This window comes from Cebus imitator, unplaced genomic scaffold (assembly GCF_001604975.1).
Source record: "Cebus imitator isolate Cc_AM_T3 unplaced genomic scaffold, Cebus_imitator-1.0 Scaffold71, whole genome shotgun sequence".
Taxonomy (NCBI): domain Eukaryota; kingdom Metazoa; phylum Chordata; class Mammalia; order Primates; family Cebidae; genus Cebus; species Cebus imitator.
In genome coordinates this window covers 24,225-36,603 of record NW_016107386.1, presented here as the reverse complement: position 1 = coordinate 36,603, position 12,379 = coordinate 24,225, and the positions used below count along the sequence as shown (strand labels likewise).

Here is a 12,379-nt window from a genome sequence, read left to right as displayed (position 1 = left end):
AAAAAAAAAAAAAAAAAAAAAAAAAAACCTTTAAATTTCCTAAAATATGAAATTGCATGTCCTTGTTTTAATTTGAATTTAATCATTTAAAAGTTTCTCTTAGAAATTGTTTATGATTTTTTATTCTAAACTTTTTGTACATCTAGTAATAGACCATAAAATACCAGAAATGTTAAATATTTATCATATATTATCAGCTTCAACTTTAGTGGATGATTTAATGGCTAAAGCTGTATGTATAAATTTTATTCATTTTTAGAAAATATTAGACACAAGTAGATATAGAAACAAAACTTTTAATTCATTGTAATAACCTGTCAGTCACTTGTTCTGTACCAACATAAGTTTAATCAAGAGGACGTTTAAAAACAAAGCTTCAACGGCTGGGCGTGGTGGCTCACACCTGTAATCCAAGCACTTTGTAGGCCAAGGAGGGCGGATCACCTGAGGTCAGGAGTTCAAGACCAGCCTGACCAACATGGTGAAAACCCATCTTTAAAAAAAAAACAAAGCTTCAGTCTTCCTTCCTGAAGGAAGAAGCAAAGTTTTATGAGACGGAAGAGTAAATAGTATAAGGAATACTTGACTGGATGCCTAAAGGTCTATATTTTTTATCCTAGTGCTGCCACTTATGGAACTTGGATAAGTCAGTTAACTTTTACACGTCTGTTTACTCGTCTGTAGGATAAGTAATGATCTACCTCCCAAATTATTTTCCAAATAATGTAACAAATTTGAAAACAATTTCTAATTACCAAGCACCTATAAAAAAAATAAGGTATTATGCTGAGGGAAAAAAAGGCAGGAAGCTACCTAATTAATTTAAAATGTTATTTTTTAAAATTATTGTTATTATTTATGTGTTTTCTGAAATCATTGTTCAGGGCTGTAGCAGAATGTTTCCAAAGATTATAATGGAAATGAACCCCTAGACTAGTTAATAAACAGATAAGACCTTTACTTGGGACTATTGCACAATAAAAACTGTGAGGGGCGGTTTAGTGGGAGACCTAAATGTTAATTAATCAAATAATCACAATAAATATAAAATTACAACTGTAGTAAGGGTTAAGAAGGAAAGGTACAGGCCGGGTGCAGTGGCTCACACCTGTAATTCCAGCACTTTGGGAGGCTGAGGCAGGCAGATCACCTGAAGTCAGGAGTTCAAGACCAGCCTGACCAACATGGAGAAACCCCGTCTCCATTAAAAAATGCAAAATTAGCTAGGCATGATGGCACATTCCTGTAATCCCAGCTACTCATGAGGCTGAGGTAGGAGAATTGCTTGAACCCGGGAGGTGGACGTTGGCGGTGAGCCAAGATGGCACCATTGCACTCCACAGCCTGGGTAACAAAAGTGAAACTCTGTCCCAAAAAAAAAAGAAAAAAAAAGAAAAGGAGGAAAGGTACATGATGTTATAGCTTACCAGGGAAGTCAAGATAGGCACCTATCAGCAGGAAATAATTGAGCTAGGATCTGAAGCTTTTGTGTGTGTATTTCTTGTTTTCTTTTTTTTTTTTTTTTTTTTAAACTAAAAAGTCTCTCTATAAATATTTTTAGGACTTATTCGTATTTAATAAAGTTTAAAAATATGTATATATATATATTTGTTCATTTAAAGCACAAGTTGCCTTAAAAATATAAGTAATAAAATCTTTCATTGGTGACCAAATGGCTATGTAATACTATACCAAATGAAAAATCTGTACCTGGTAGTTTTAGAGAAGCAGGGACACTAAACATGACAATTAACAAAATTACCCATACTTTCACAGTGGGCTTTCTCAAATGTGTATTGTTTGAGATTTGTAACTCTTTTGACAAAATCTTTGTTTAGTATATTGTTTCCATAACACAGATTATTTGATAGCTATTTATCTTTTTTGCTAAGTTGAAGAAAAAATTCTGAAACTCAAAATTCAATGTAGTGTTAGACATGTGCTTTTTTTTTTTTTTTTTTGCATGCAGATCCTCATTGAATTTTGTGCAGGTGGAGCAGTAGATGCTGTGATGCTTGGTAAATAACTTTTTGTTCTTTATGTTCATGTCTTAAATTATACTTGATAAGATGAAAGAATTTCAAACATACATAAATATATATTCAAATATATGTAATTATTGGGTAAAGTTCAGTAAGTCAAAAAATTGACTCAATTATGTTTTTATATTCTTGAATAATTATAGTAAAATTCTTAAATGTTAAGTATGTCAAGAAAGTAATCTTTGTAGATATTTAGTTCTTCTAAAATAAATTCACTGCATAGAATCTTTGACAGTGATGATGCATACAGAAAGGTATATATAGCCTGTTAATATGTTTTCACTGTGTAAAAAGCAGATTTTTTTTTTTTTTACTTTGTCCTTATAGAACTCGAGAGACCATTAACCGAGTCCCAAATACAAGTAGTTTGCAAACAGACTTTAGATGCATTGAACTACTTACATGATAATAAGATCATCCACAGAGATCTAAAGGCTGGCAACATTCTCTTTACTTTAGATGGAGATATTAAATTGGGTAAGTTACTCATTTAAATAAAACATTTGAAGTTTTGCTCGGAAATTTCCATCTTTATGTATGTGACTTAATGTGGTTTTATTACTACTTAAATATGTGAAACATGGAGAACTAACTCTATGTTAGTTTTTAAAACACTTTCTTAGATAAATACTAATTTTTCTGGAATTCCTAAATATCAGTACCTAATTAAATGCTTTAAAAAGAAGATGAGAAAGAAGGAGTTTTTATTTTCAAAAAGGCAAGCTTTTTAAAGACTGGTTTCAAGTTTGTTCCTTTAAATTTTTGTATGTAGACTTAATACTTGTAAATGTTTTGTGTTTAGAATATAATATAGTATATAAAGCTGCTAACTCATTTTTTTTTAATTTTCAAAGCTCATGTCTAGTGAGTTTTTCTCCCTAGGTTTAGTTTTATATTCTATTTTATTGATATAGTACATTGACTAAACTGACAAAGTAATCTTAGTTCTAAAGAGAATACCTAATCATAAGGACTACAGTTTTTAATTTTACTCTTTATATTGAGGGAAGAAATGTTACCTTCATAAGAATTAGACGTAGGTTTTAGATTGGAAATTAGTTAATTTCATATGTATACCTACAAGTGGAAGATATGGCCCTCATTAAGTGTACCCAAGGTAGGAATTTTTTTTAAAGTCTAGAGATGAAGTCCAAATTTGTGTATTTTGGAAGGCTATTCAAAGGACAAAATATATTCAAAAGCCAAGTCGATACCAGAGATTATAGTCATTTCACTTCACTTTGTCAAGACATCTAAACAGATGGTATACTAACTTTTATTCTTTTAAAAAATTTTTTTAATGGAATCTTGCTCTGTTGCCCTCGTTGGAGTACAGTGGTAGTATGATCATAGCTTACTGTAGCCTTGAACTGCTGGGCTCAAGGGATCCTTCCACCTCATCCTCCCTAGTAGCTGGAACTGCAGGCATGCACTACCATGCCTGGCTAATTTTTTAAAATTTTTTGTAGAGATGAGGTCTTGCTCTGTCGACCAGGCTGGTCTCGAACTCCTGGGTGCAAGTGATTCTCCTGCCTTGGCCTCCCAAAGTGAATTTTAACCTTTTGATTGTGAAATAAATACAGATATAGAAAGCCACACCAATAATTGTGTAGCTTTGCTTTGATACTAGACATAACCTTGTAATCACTACCTAGATCAGAAAGTAGAACTTTGACAGGCACCCCAGAAGCTCTTCCGTGTGCCCATCTCCGTCACTGCCCTTCTCTTCTCCACACTTTATCTTGACTTTTATATTATTTTCTTCCTGGTGTTTCTTTATGGCTCATTCACCCAGTATTCATCTCTAGATATTAGGGTTTAAACTTGCCCATATAAAACTTGGGTTTTAAGTCTCTTAACTTATAGGCCTTACCCTATTCCTTCCTTTTCTTTATATTATGGCATGCTTAATCGGGGGGATGAGGGCAAAAATTGGTTCTTTGGGGCCAAAAACACTGTATACATTACAGTGGTTTGTGACCTTCGAAAGGCCCACAGTACATGAAGATATATAACACTGGCCAGGTTTTTTCTTTTTTTTAAAAGACCAATAGATTGACCAGTCTTTTCTAATAAATATTATGTTCTTACAATATTCAAGTGCTTTCTTTCCCCCTGCCAGGAAAGTTTTCTGGTGTTATAGACCTGAGCATTTGTTCTGTTCCTTTGCATTGACTTGCTGCTTTAGAGACTTTTATTATTTGTTTGTTGGGTCTTTGACTATCCATGTTTGTAACTTTTTCTCACATTGTTTTTTAGCTTTCTTTTTTATTGTAGGAAGATATACACAACATAAAATTAACCTTTTTGATCTTTTTTATTTTTTTGAGGCGGAGTCTCACTCTGTTGCCAGGCTGGAGTGGAGTAGCACAATGTTGGCTCACTGCAACCTCCTCCTCCTGGGTTAAAGCGATTCTCTTGCCTCAGCCTCCTGAGTAGCTGGGACTACAGGCCTGTGTAATTAAGTTAATAACTCTTAATTTAATTGCGCCATGTAGCACTGGTTGGCATTTGTTTTGAAGTGGATATACTGGTCTGCATTAAAATTTACTATTTTTATTTCCAATTTTGAAGAATTTGTCATCTGAAGATGTGGTATTAAATATATTGAGGATGGGATCTTTGGCAGTTTTTTGGGGGAGATGGTAGAAAGAGATGGTCAAGATTAAGATGGGAGAGAGATTTTTTTTATTTCTGTTTTACTTACTCTTTAATAAGATCGGCCTTATTAAAGACCTGAAATGCATTTTCTCCCCATTGAACAATGCTTAAAAGTTCTCATTAATGCCTTATTATTATTATTTATTTCAAGCGGATTTTGGAGTATCAGCTAAGAACACGAGGACAATTCAAAGAAGAGATTCCTTTATTGGTACACCTTATTGGTATGTATTCAGTTTTAAGAATTTACAGTATTAGTCATGTCAGCAGATATAATTACTCATGAATTTTGTCCACATAGTTGATTATGCTAATGTGGTTTGCAATCACTGTTCTTAAACATCTTTTAATTATCTGTCTTCATAGGATGGCTCCTGAAGTAGTCATGTGTGAAACATCTAAGGACAGACCCTATGATTACAAAGCTGATGTTTGGTCCCTGGGTATCACCTTAATAGAAATGGCTGAGATAGAACCACCTCATCATGAATTAAATCCAATGCGAGTGCTGCTAAAAATAGCAAAATCTGAGCCACCTACATTAGCACAGCCATCAAGATGGTAAAATATTCTTTAAAAAAAGCTTAATAAGAAACTAGGAAGTAAAACTTGTTATATTCTCACAATTTTCCAAGAGTATTTAAATTTGGGTACATGATACAAAGATTATGTGAATTAGAAAAGTGATTTTTGGCATATTTCTCTTAAGGACCATTAAAACTCTTTAGCTTACTTCTTCCATATATCTAAAAATATGAATGATTTGAGTTTTGCATGAGAAGGGTATTTTCTGTGCTATGAGGAAGTGAGGCATATAGATTGATCTATATTTGTGAAATTTATTAGAAGAAATTTCGTGCTTTTTGGCATACTTGTGCATATATGGCTGTGTCTCAGTGACTGTGTACCTACTTACATATGTGTCTACATGTATTTACAGATTGAATAAGTTTTAAAAAATCTTAATAGTCTCATTAACTGGTTTTATTTATTTATTTATTTATTTTGAGACGGAGTCTTGCTCTGTCACCAGGCTGAAGTGCAGTGGTGCAATCTCGGCTCACAGCAACTTCCACCTGCTGGGTTCAAGCGATTTTTCCACCTCAGCCTCCCGAGTAGCTGGGACCACAGGCGAGTGCCGCCACGCCTGGCTAATTTTTGTATTTTTCGTAGAGACGGGGTTTCACGATGTTGGCCAGGATGGTCTCAATCTCTTGATCTCGCAATCCACCTGCCTCAGACTCCCAAAGTGCTGGGATTACAGGCGTGAGCCACCTCGCCCGGCCAACTAGTTTTTTAAATGTTGAATTAATACTATTACATACATAATGAAATTTAAACATAACTTATCAAAGAGTTTTGTTTGATTTGATTAACAATAAAGTAAAATAGAATGTTATTATTAAAATTTATTTTAAAGGTCTTCAAATTTTAAGGACTTTCTAAAGAAATGCTTAGAAAAGAATGTGGATGCCAGGTGGACTACATCTCAGCTACTGCAGGTAAGAGAATATGACAACAGCAAATAATTATTTTAACATCTCTTTAAGAATATAATTTCATAGTCAATGTGCTTTCTTTCCACCTAAGTTTTCCTGTGGAGAGTCAAAATGGCAGTAGTTAACGCTCATTTTACAAAAATAAGTGCTGCTGTTACCAACAGGCATTCAGCTGAAACGTCATTCCTCCTGCGCGTTTTTGATTCAGTTTTATTTTCATTTTGGTATTTTCATTATGTCACTCTAATTACTAGAAAGGAGGCTCCTTAGGGACAGGGGAATGTCTTACAGTGAGGATAAATAGTAAATATTGTTGACTTAAAAATGTCGTTAAAGTGATTGGGTAAATTTAATTTTGCTTTATAGAAGGACTACTTGTAATATATTAAATACAAATTTGTCAAATAATTTTATAGGTGGGCAAATAAAATGACAAATCTTGAGGCAATTACTGTTAGGTTGGATTATTATGTAACTCCTGCGTCATAGTATTTTAGGTTGACCTATTTATCTGGGAGAATAAAGCCAGAAAAAATTGCTTTGTTGTGTGCAGTAAGTATATCGCTGGAACACACTTGGTTAAATATTTTGTTACTCCCACATTCAAAGCCCTTAGTCTGTGACAGACGCTGTTAAATGTTGAGTATAAACAGATGAATAAAATGGCTTCTTAGTCTCAACAGTATTAGAACCATGTCAAAAATACAGGGGTTTGTAGATACTTTTAACAGAACTCTAAAGCTTTTTTTAATTTTGAGGGCTTTGATAGAGTTTATAGAGATTGTTACTTTTTAAGAAGTAATAATGAGGCCAGGTGTGGTGGCTCACGCTTGTAATCCCAGCAGTTTGGGAGGCCAAGGCAGGCAGATCATCTGAGGTCAGGAGTTCAAGACCAGCCTGGTCAATATAGTGAAACACTTTCTCTATTAAAAATATAAAAATTAGCTGGGCATGGTAGCACCCACCTATAATCCCAGCTACTTGGGAGGCTGAGGCGGGAGAATCACTTGAACCAAGAGGCAGAGGTTGAAGTGAGCCGAGATCGCACCACTGCACTCCACTCTGGGTGACAGAGTGAGACTCCGTCTAAAAAAAAAGAAAGAAAGAAATAATAATGTACTGACTTGTAGCTTGCTTTAAATTTCAATTGAAATTGATTATGAAATTTTCAAGCGTGCAGAAAGTACATGTACCTACTACCCAGATATAACAGTTTTTATCATTTTTGACAAATTTGCTTCAGATTCTTAAAAATGTACAGATCCAGTTGTAGGCAGTCCCTGCTTTTGCTTTTGCTCAAGCCCCCTCCCCTCTTTCTTTCTCAGATGTAGCATTATCTGAAGTTGTCTTTCATTTTCCTGCCCACATGTTCATATTTTTACCACATGTGTGTTGTGTGTGTTTGAAACTTAGTTTAGTAGTAAGTATTCCAGTTGTTGAGTATACTCTTTTTAATAATCAACAGCATCCCTTTGTTACTGTTGATTCCAACAAACCCATCCGAGAATTGATTGCAGAGGCGAAGGCTGAAGTAACAGAAGAAGTTGAAGATGGCAAAGAAGAAGATGAAGAGGAGGAAACAGATAATTCTCTGGTCAGTATTTAGGAAAGAAATTTCATTTAGTTAATTTTTAGAGTTGGGTTTTGAGGTGTAGTTGCACCTATATCTAAGGATTGATGGGTGGCAGTATAAAATCTTTAAATTTAGATGTGAAGATTAGTAGCAAGGTTGCTCCTTGCTACATATTTTTGTTATTTTTCCTTTTTTTTTTGAGATAGAGTCTTGCCCTGTTACTCAGGCTGGAGTGCAGTGGTGTGATCTAGGCTTACCGCAACCCCTTCCTCCTGGGTTCAAGTGGTTCTCATGCCCCAGCCTCCTGAATAGCTGGGACCACAGGTGTGTGCCACCACACCCAACTAATTTTTGTATTTTTAGTAGAGATGGGGTTTTACCATGTTGACCAGGCTGATCTTGAACTTCTGACCTTAGGTGATCCGCCCACCTTGGCCTCCCAAAGTGTTGGGATTATAGGCGTGAGCCACTGCACCTGGCCCATTTTTGTTAGATTTCTTACAGGAAGAGTTGTGAATTCTTTAATTCAGCAACGTTTACTGAATAAAGATTTTAAATCATTATATGTCTGTAAACATTGTTTTGGTCACTCTTAAAATCCTGTTTTAACACTAAAAATATATAAAATCTTTTTTAGCCAATACCTGCAAGTAAACGTGCCTCTTCTGACCTCAGTATTGCCAGCTCTGAAGAAGATAAACTTTCACAAAATGCTTGTATTTTGGAATCTGTCTCAGAGAAAACAGAACGTAATAACTCCGAAGATAAACTCAACAGTAAAATTCTTAATGAGAAGCCCATCACTGATGAACCTGAAAAGGCTTTGGAGGGTATTAATGAACATGTTACTGATGCTCAGTTAGAAGCAGTGATGGAACTCCATGACAGAACAGCAGTAATCAAGGAGAATGAGAGAGAGGAGAAGAGGCCCAAGCTTGAAAATCCGCCTGACACAGAAGACCAAGAAACTATAGACATTAATTCAGTCAGTGAAGGAAAAGAGAATAATATAATGATAACCTTAGAAACAAATATTGAACATAATCAAAAATCTGAGGAAGAAAAGGATCAGGAAAAGCAACAGATGTTTGAAAATAGGCTTACAAAATCTGAAGAAATTAAAGATACTATTTTGCAAACAGTAGATTTTGTTTCTCAAGAGACTGGAGAAAAAGAGGCAAATATTCAGGCAGTTGATAGTGAAGTTGGGCTTACAAAGGAAGGCACTCAAGAGAAATTGGAGAAAGACGCCAAAACTCAAAAAGATGTGATCAGCAATACAAGTGATGTGATAGGATCATATGAGGCAACAGATGTGGCTCAGAAAGCGGATGAAGACCTGGCTGAGGATACGCAGAGTAATGATGAGAAAGAAGTGGTCGAAGTAGACCAAAAATTAATTAATAAGCCCATGGTGGGTCCTGAGGCTGGTGGTGCTAAGGAAGTTCCTATTAAAGAAATAGTTGAAACAAATGAAATAGAAGAAAATAAAAACAAGGAACAAGTAATAAATAGCTCAGAGAACATAATGGACATCAGTGAGGAACCAGGAACAAATGAAGTTGAAGAAATTACTGAGTCAAGTAGCACTGAAGAAATAGAGGTCAGAAGTGTGGTGGCTGATACTGACCAGAAGGCTTTAGGAAGTGAAATCCAGGATGCTCCTAAAGTCACTACTCAGATAGATAAAGAGAAAAAAGAAATTCCATGTGAAGTGTCAGTTAAAACAGAGCCTCATGTTACTGCAGTTTCACAGCCCAGTGAACCTCAGCCTGTTCTAATACCCAGTATTAATATCAACTCTGACAATGGAGAAAATAAAGAAGAAGTAGGTTCTTTATCAAAAACTGAAACTATTCTGCCACCAGAATCTGAGAATCCTAAGGAAAATGATACTGATTCAGGAACTGGTTCCACTGCTGATACTAGCAGCATTGACTTGAATTTATCCATCTCTAGCTTCCTAAGTAAAACTAAAGACAGTGGATCAATATCTTTACAAGTAAGTGTACATGAGTCATTGTTTGGGATTTCCTTTGTCATTTTCTCAATTCAGAGTTTATATGAAACTAATGTATTGAAAATAAAACAGCATTAAATCAGTGTAGTATTAACCATATAAATTCTTACAGCCTATGAAAGCAATTAATTAAAAAGAACCAAGGAGATTCTGGATGTAATCTTTAAATTTTGTGGTAGGATCTACCTGTTTTTGCAAAGCTGAAACAGATAAACAGTGTAATATGGTTGCTTGGTGTGGTTAGGTTCTTTTATTGGACATATCTAGATGCAACATTAGTAAGAATCAACAATATATGAGAGAATTAGAAATTGAAAGAATGATCTCTTTTTAAGCACATTAGGGTGTAACAATCCTTGATTTACCAGTGGTCCATATAGTCACAGTCACAGACATTGCTGCTGCCACAAGAACCATTGTGGGGAAAACAAAACAGACACTAAAGCCCAGAACACTTGGAGCTTTTATGCTTAGGAGTTACCAGTGGGAGCTATGTTGAAGTCTGGAGTGGGTCCCAAGAACCAGTATTTATAATAGAAGATTCCATGGAATTCTCATGCAGGTGATCCATGGCCTGCACCTTGGAAAATACTTCTTAGACCCCCGGGGTTAATAGTTGCAGAAGAGAAGACAGAAAAGCAGGAACAACGTAGGAAAACTGATGTGAATGGGACTGCAGGGCATGAGTGATCAGCCTACCTAACTGCCCCAAATTGTTACATATATTCCTTGGGTTCTCTTTTTTTTTTTTTTTTTTTCCAGTTTACTTTGTTTCACTGACTGAAATACCACCAATCTGAATTTCATTCACTGACTTAATAATCAGCCTCTTTTAAAAATGTAAATAACTTGTATGAGAATGAAGGAGATATTATTGAACTTTTAGTAGAAGCTGAAGAAATGAGAAGTTTGGAGGTTAAGGTGTAGGTAGGTGTATTTTTTGGAGTGTGCCAACTTTAGATTTTAGAGGAATCCTGGGTAAGGTGCCGTAGTCCTGATCTCAGGAAGAAGAGTATGAGGATCCTGGAACCCTGGAGAAGAGAACAGTAAGACGAGAGGTTGCAGAAGGGTGATTGGAAGGTGCCAAAGAGAAACGACTTAAAATTCGGATGCGTTTTGAGTTTAGTATTTTCATATTCCGTTTTTGCTCCTTCTGCCTTCTAACCCTTCTATATCAAAACGCAGTATTTGCTCTGAACACTTAATTTGTTTGCCAAAATGTATTTGTAGGAGTCTTATACTTCTGTTATTTCTATTTGCATTTAAATGTTTTTGGATACCAATTGAGGAATAAAGAATTTAGCCTTGTTAAAGAATTTTAGGCCATACCTAGCAGCCAAATCTGGTTCTTTTGAGATGCAGTAGAGGCACTGTCTTTCTGGTAACCCTAAAATCATATATATATCTCTGGCCTGAGATGGAGGGAAGGCTGTTGATATTATTGATACTAATGAAATAGATATTGATTTCCAGTGCTGGCAGTGTTTAAAAATTACCTGAGAGCTTTTTCAAAAAAACAGATTTCTAGCTACCCTCAGACCTGTCAGTTTAGATTTTTAAAGGGATGAGCCCCAGGAATTCATTTTTAATTGATTTGTCAGTGAAAAAGCAGAGGTATCTGAGAAACTACAAAGTGAAAAGCTGAAAAAAAAAGGATAACATGTAAAAGCTCTACTGATTAGTTATTTGAATTGCTTATTAAAAGCTATACATGAACATGATCAAAATACATACTTTGACTTTGGAAAAATTTGATTTCATCTGTAAAGACGTGTAAGTCAGATAACATGCAAGGTGATATAACTGGTTCCACAGATGAATCTGTTGCTTCATATTTATACTTTCTATATGTAGTCTGCATGGCTGTTGTTTTGTCTGAAAAAAGAAGAAAATGTTTTTTATCCCCGGTATTCCCTGTACAAAGCCTAACTAAAATAAAATCTCACTCAGGAAACAAGAAGACAAAAGAAAACATTGAAGAAAACACGCAAATTTATTGTTGATGGTGTAGAAGTGAGTGTAACAACGTCAAAGATAGTTACAGATAGTGATTCCAAAACTGAAGAATTGAGGTTTCTTAGGTGAGTAGAGAAACAATGTAATTAAAACTGGTTTGTGACCTCTTTTCAATCTCTGAAAAGTCAGAAGAATAGAGGAATAAGTGTAAATTATTGGCCAATTTTTTATTATTGCTTTAGTACCATTCCACTTGAAAGAAAATTTTTAAAGCTTTAAAAAAAATGTGTTTTAGAAGTATAATTTTTGCTGTCTTCTCTATCATTACCATTAAATTTTATCAGACGTCAGGAACTTCGGGAATTAAGATTTCTTCAAAAAGAAGAGCAAAGAGCTCAACAACAGCTAAATAGCAAACTACAGCAACAACGAGAACAAATTTTCCGGCGCTTTGAGCAGGAAATGATGGTAAAGTCTGATTTGTATGCCATTTTTTGTTCATAATGACATTAGTGAATTTTAAGAAAAAAATACCTGGTTGTAGAACTTGTTCTTTGATTGCCAGATTTCTCTAGCTTTGTGATTTATTTCTGGTGCTTTTATCCTTTTGGTGTTCTGGATGCCTTTT

General features: G+C 35.0%; 1 protein-coding gene across 2 annotated transcripts in view; it reads left to right on the top strand.

Annotated features, from left to right (window-relative positions):
- SLK (STE20 like kinase) overlaps positions 1-12,379 on the top strand; it is a 58,298-nt gene that overhangs the window by 22,191 nt on the left and 23,728 nt on the right. For both annotated transcript variants that reach the window (XM_017531120.2, XM_017531121.2), the window contains exons 3-11: positions 1,970-2,018; positions 2,370-2,519; positions 4,855-4,927; positions 5,070-5,264; positions 6,124-6,205; positions 7,668-7,796; positions 8,413-9,777; positions 11,746-11,876; positions 12,096-12,219. In XM_017531120.2, the coding sequence (XP_017386609.1) occupies positions 1,970-2,018; positions 2,370-2,519; positions 4,855-4,927; positions 5,070-5,264; positions 6,124-6,205; positions 7,668-7,796; positions 8,413-9,777; positions 11,746-11,876; positions 12,096-12,219 (2,298 nt within the window). The remainder of the gene's footprint in view (positions 1-1,969; positions 2,019-2,369; positions 2,520-4,854; positions 4,928-5,069; positions 5,265-6,123; positions 6,206-7,667; positions 7,797-8,412; positions 9,778-11,745; positions 11,877-12,095; positions 12,220-12,379) is intronic.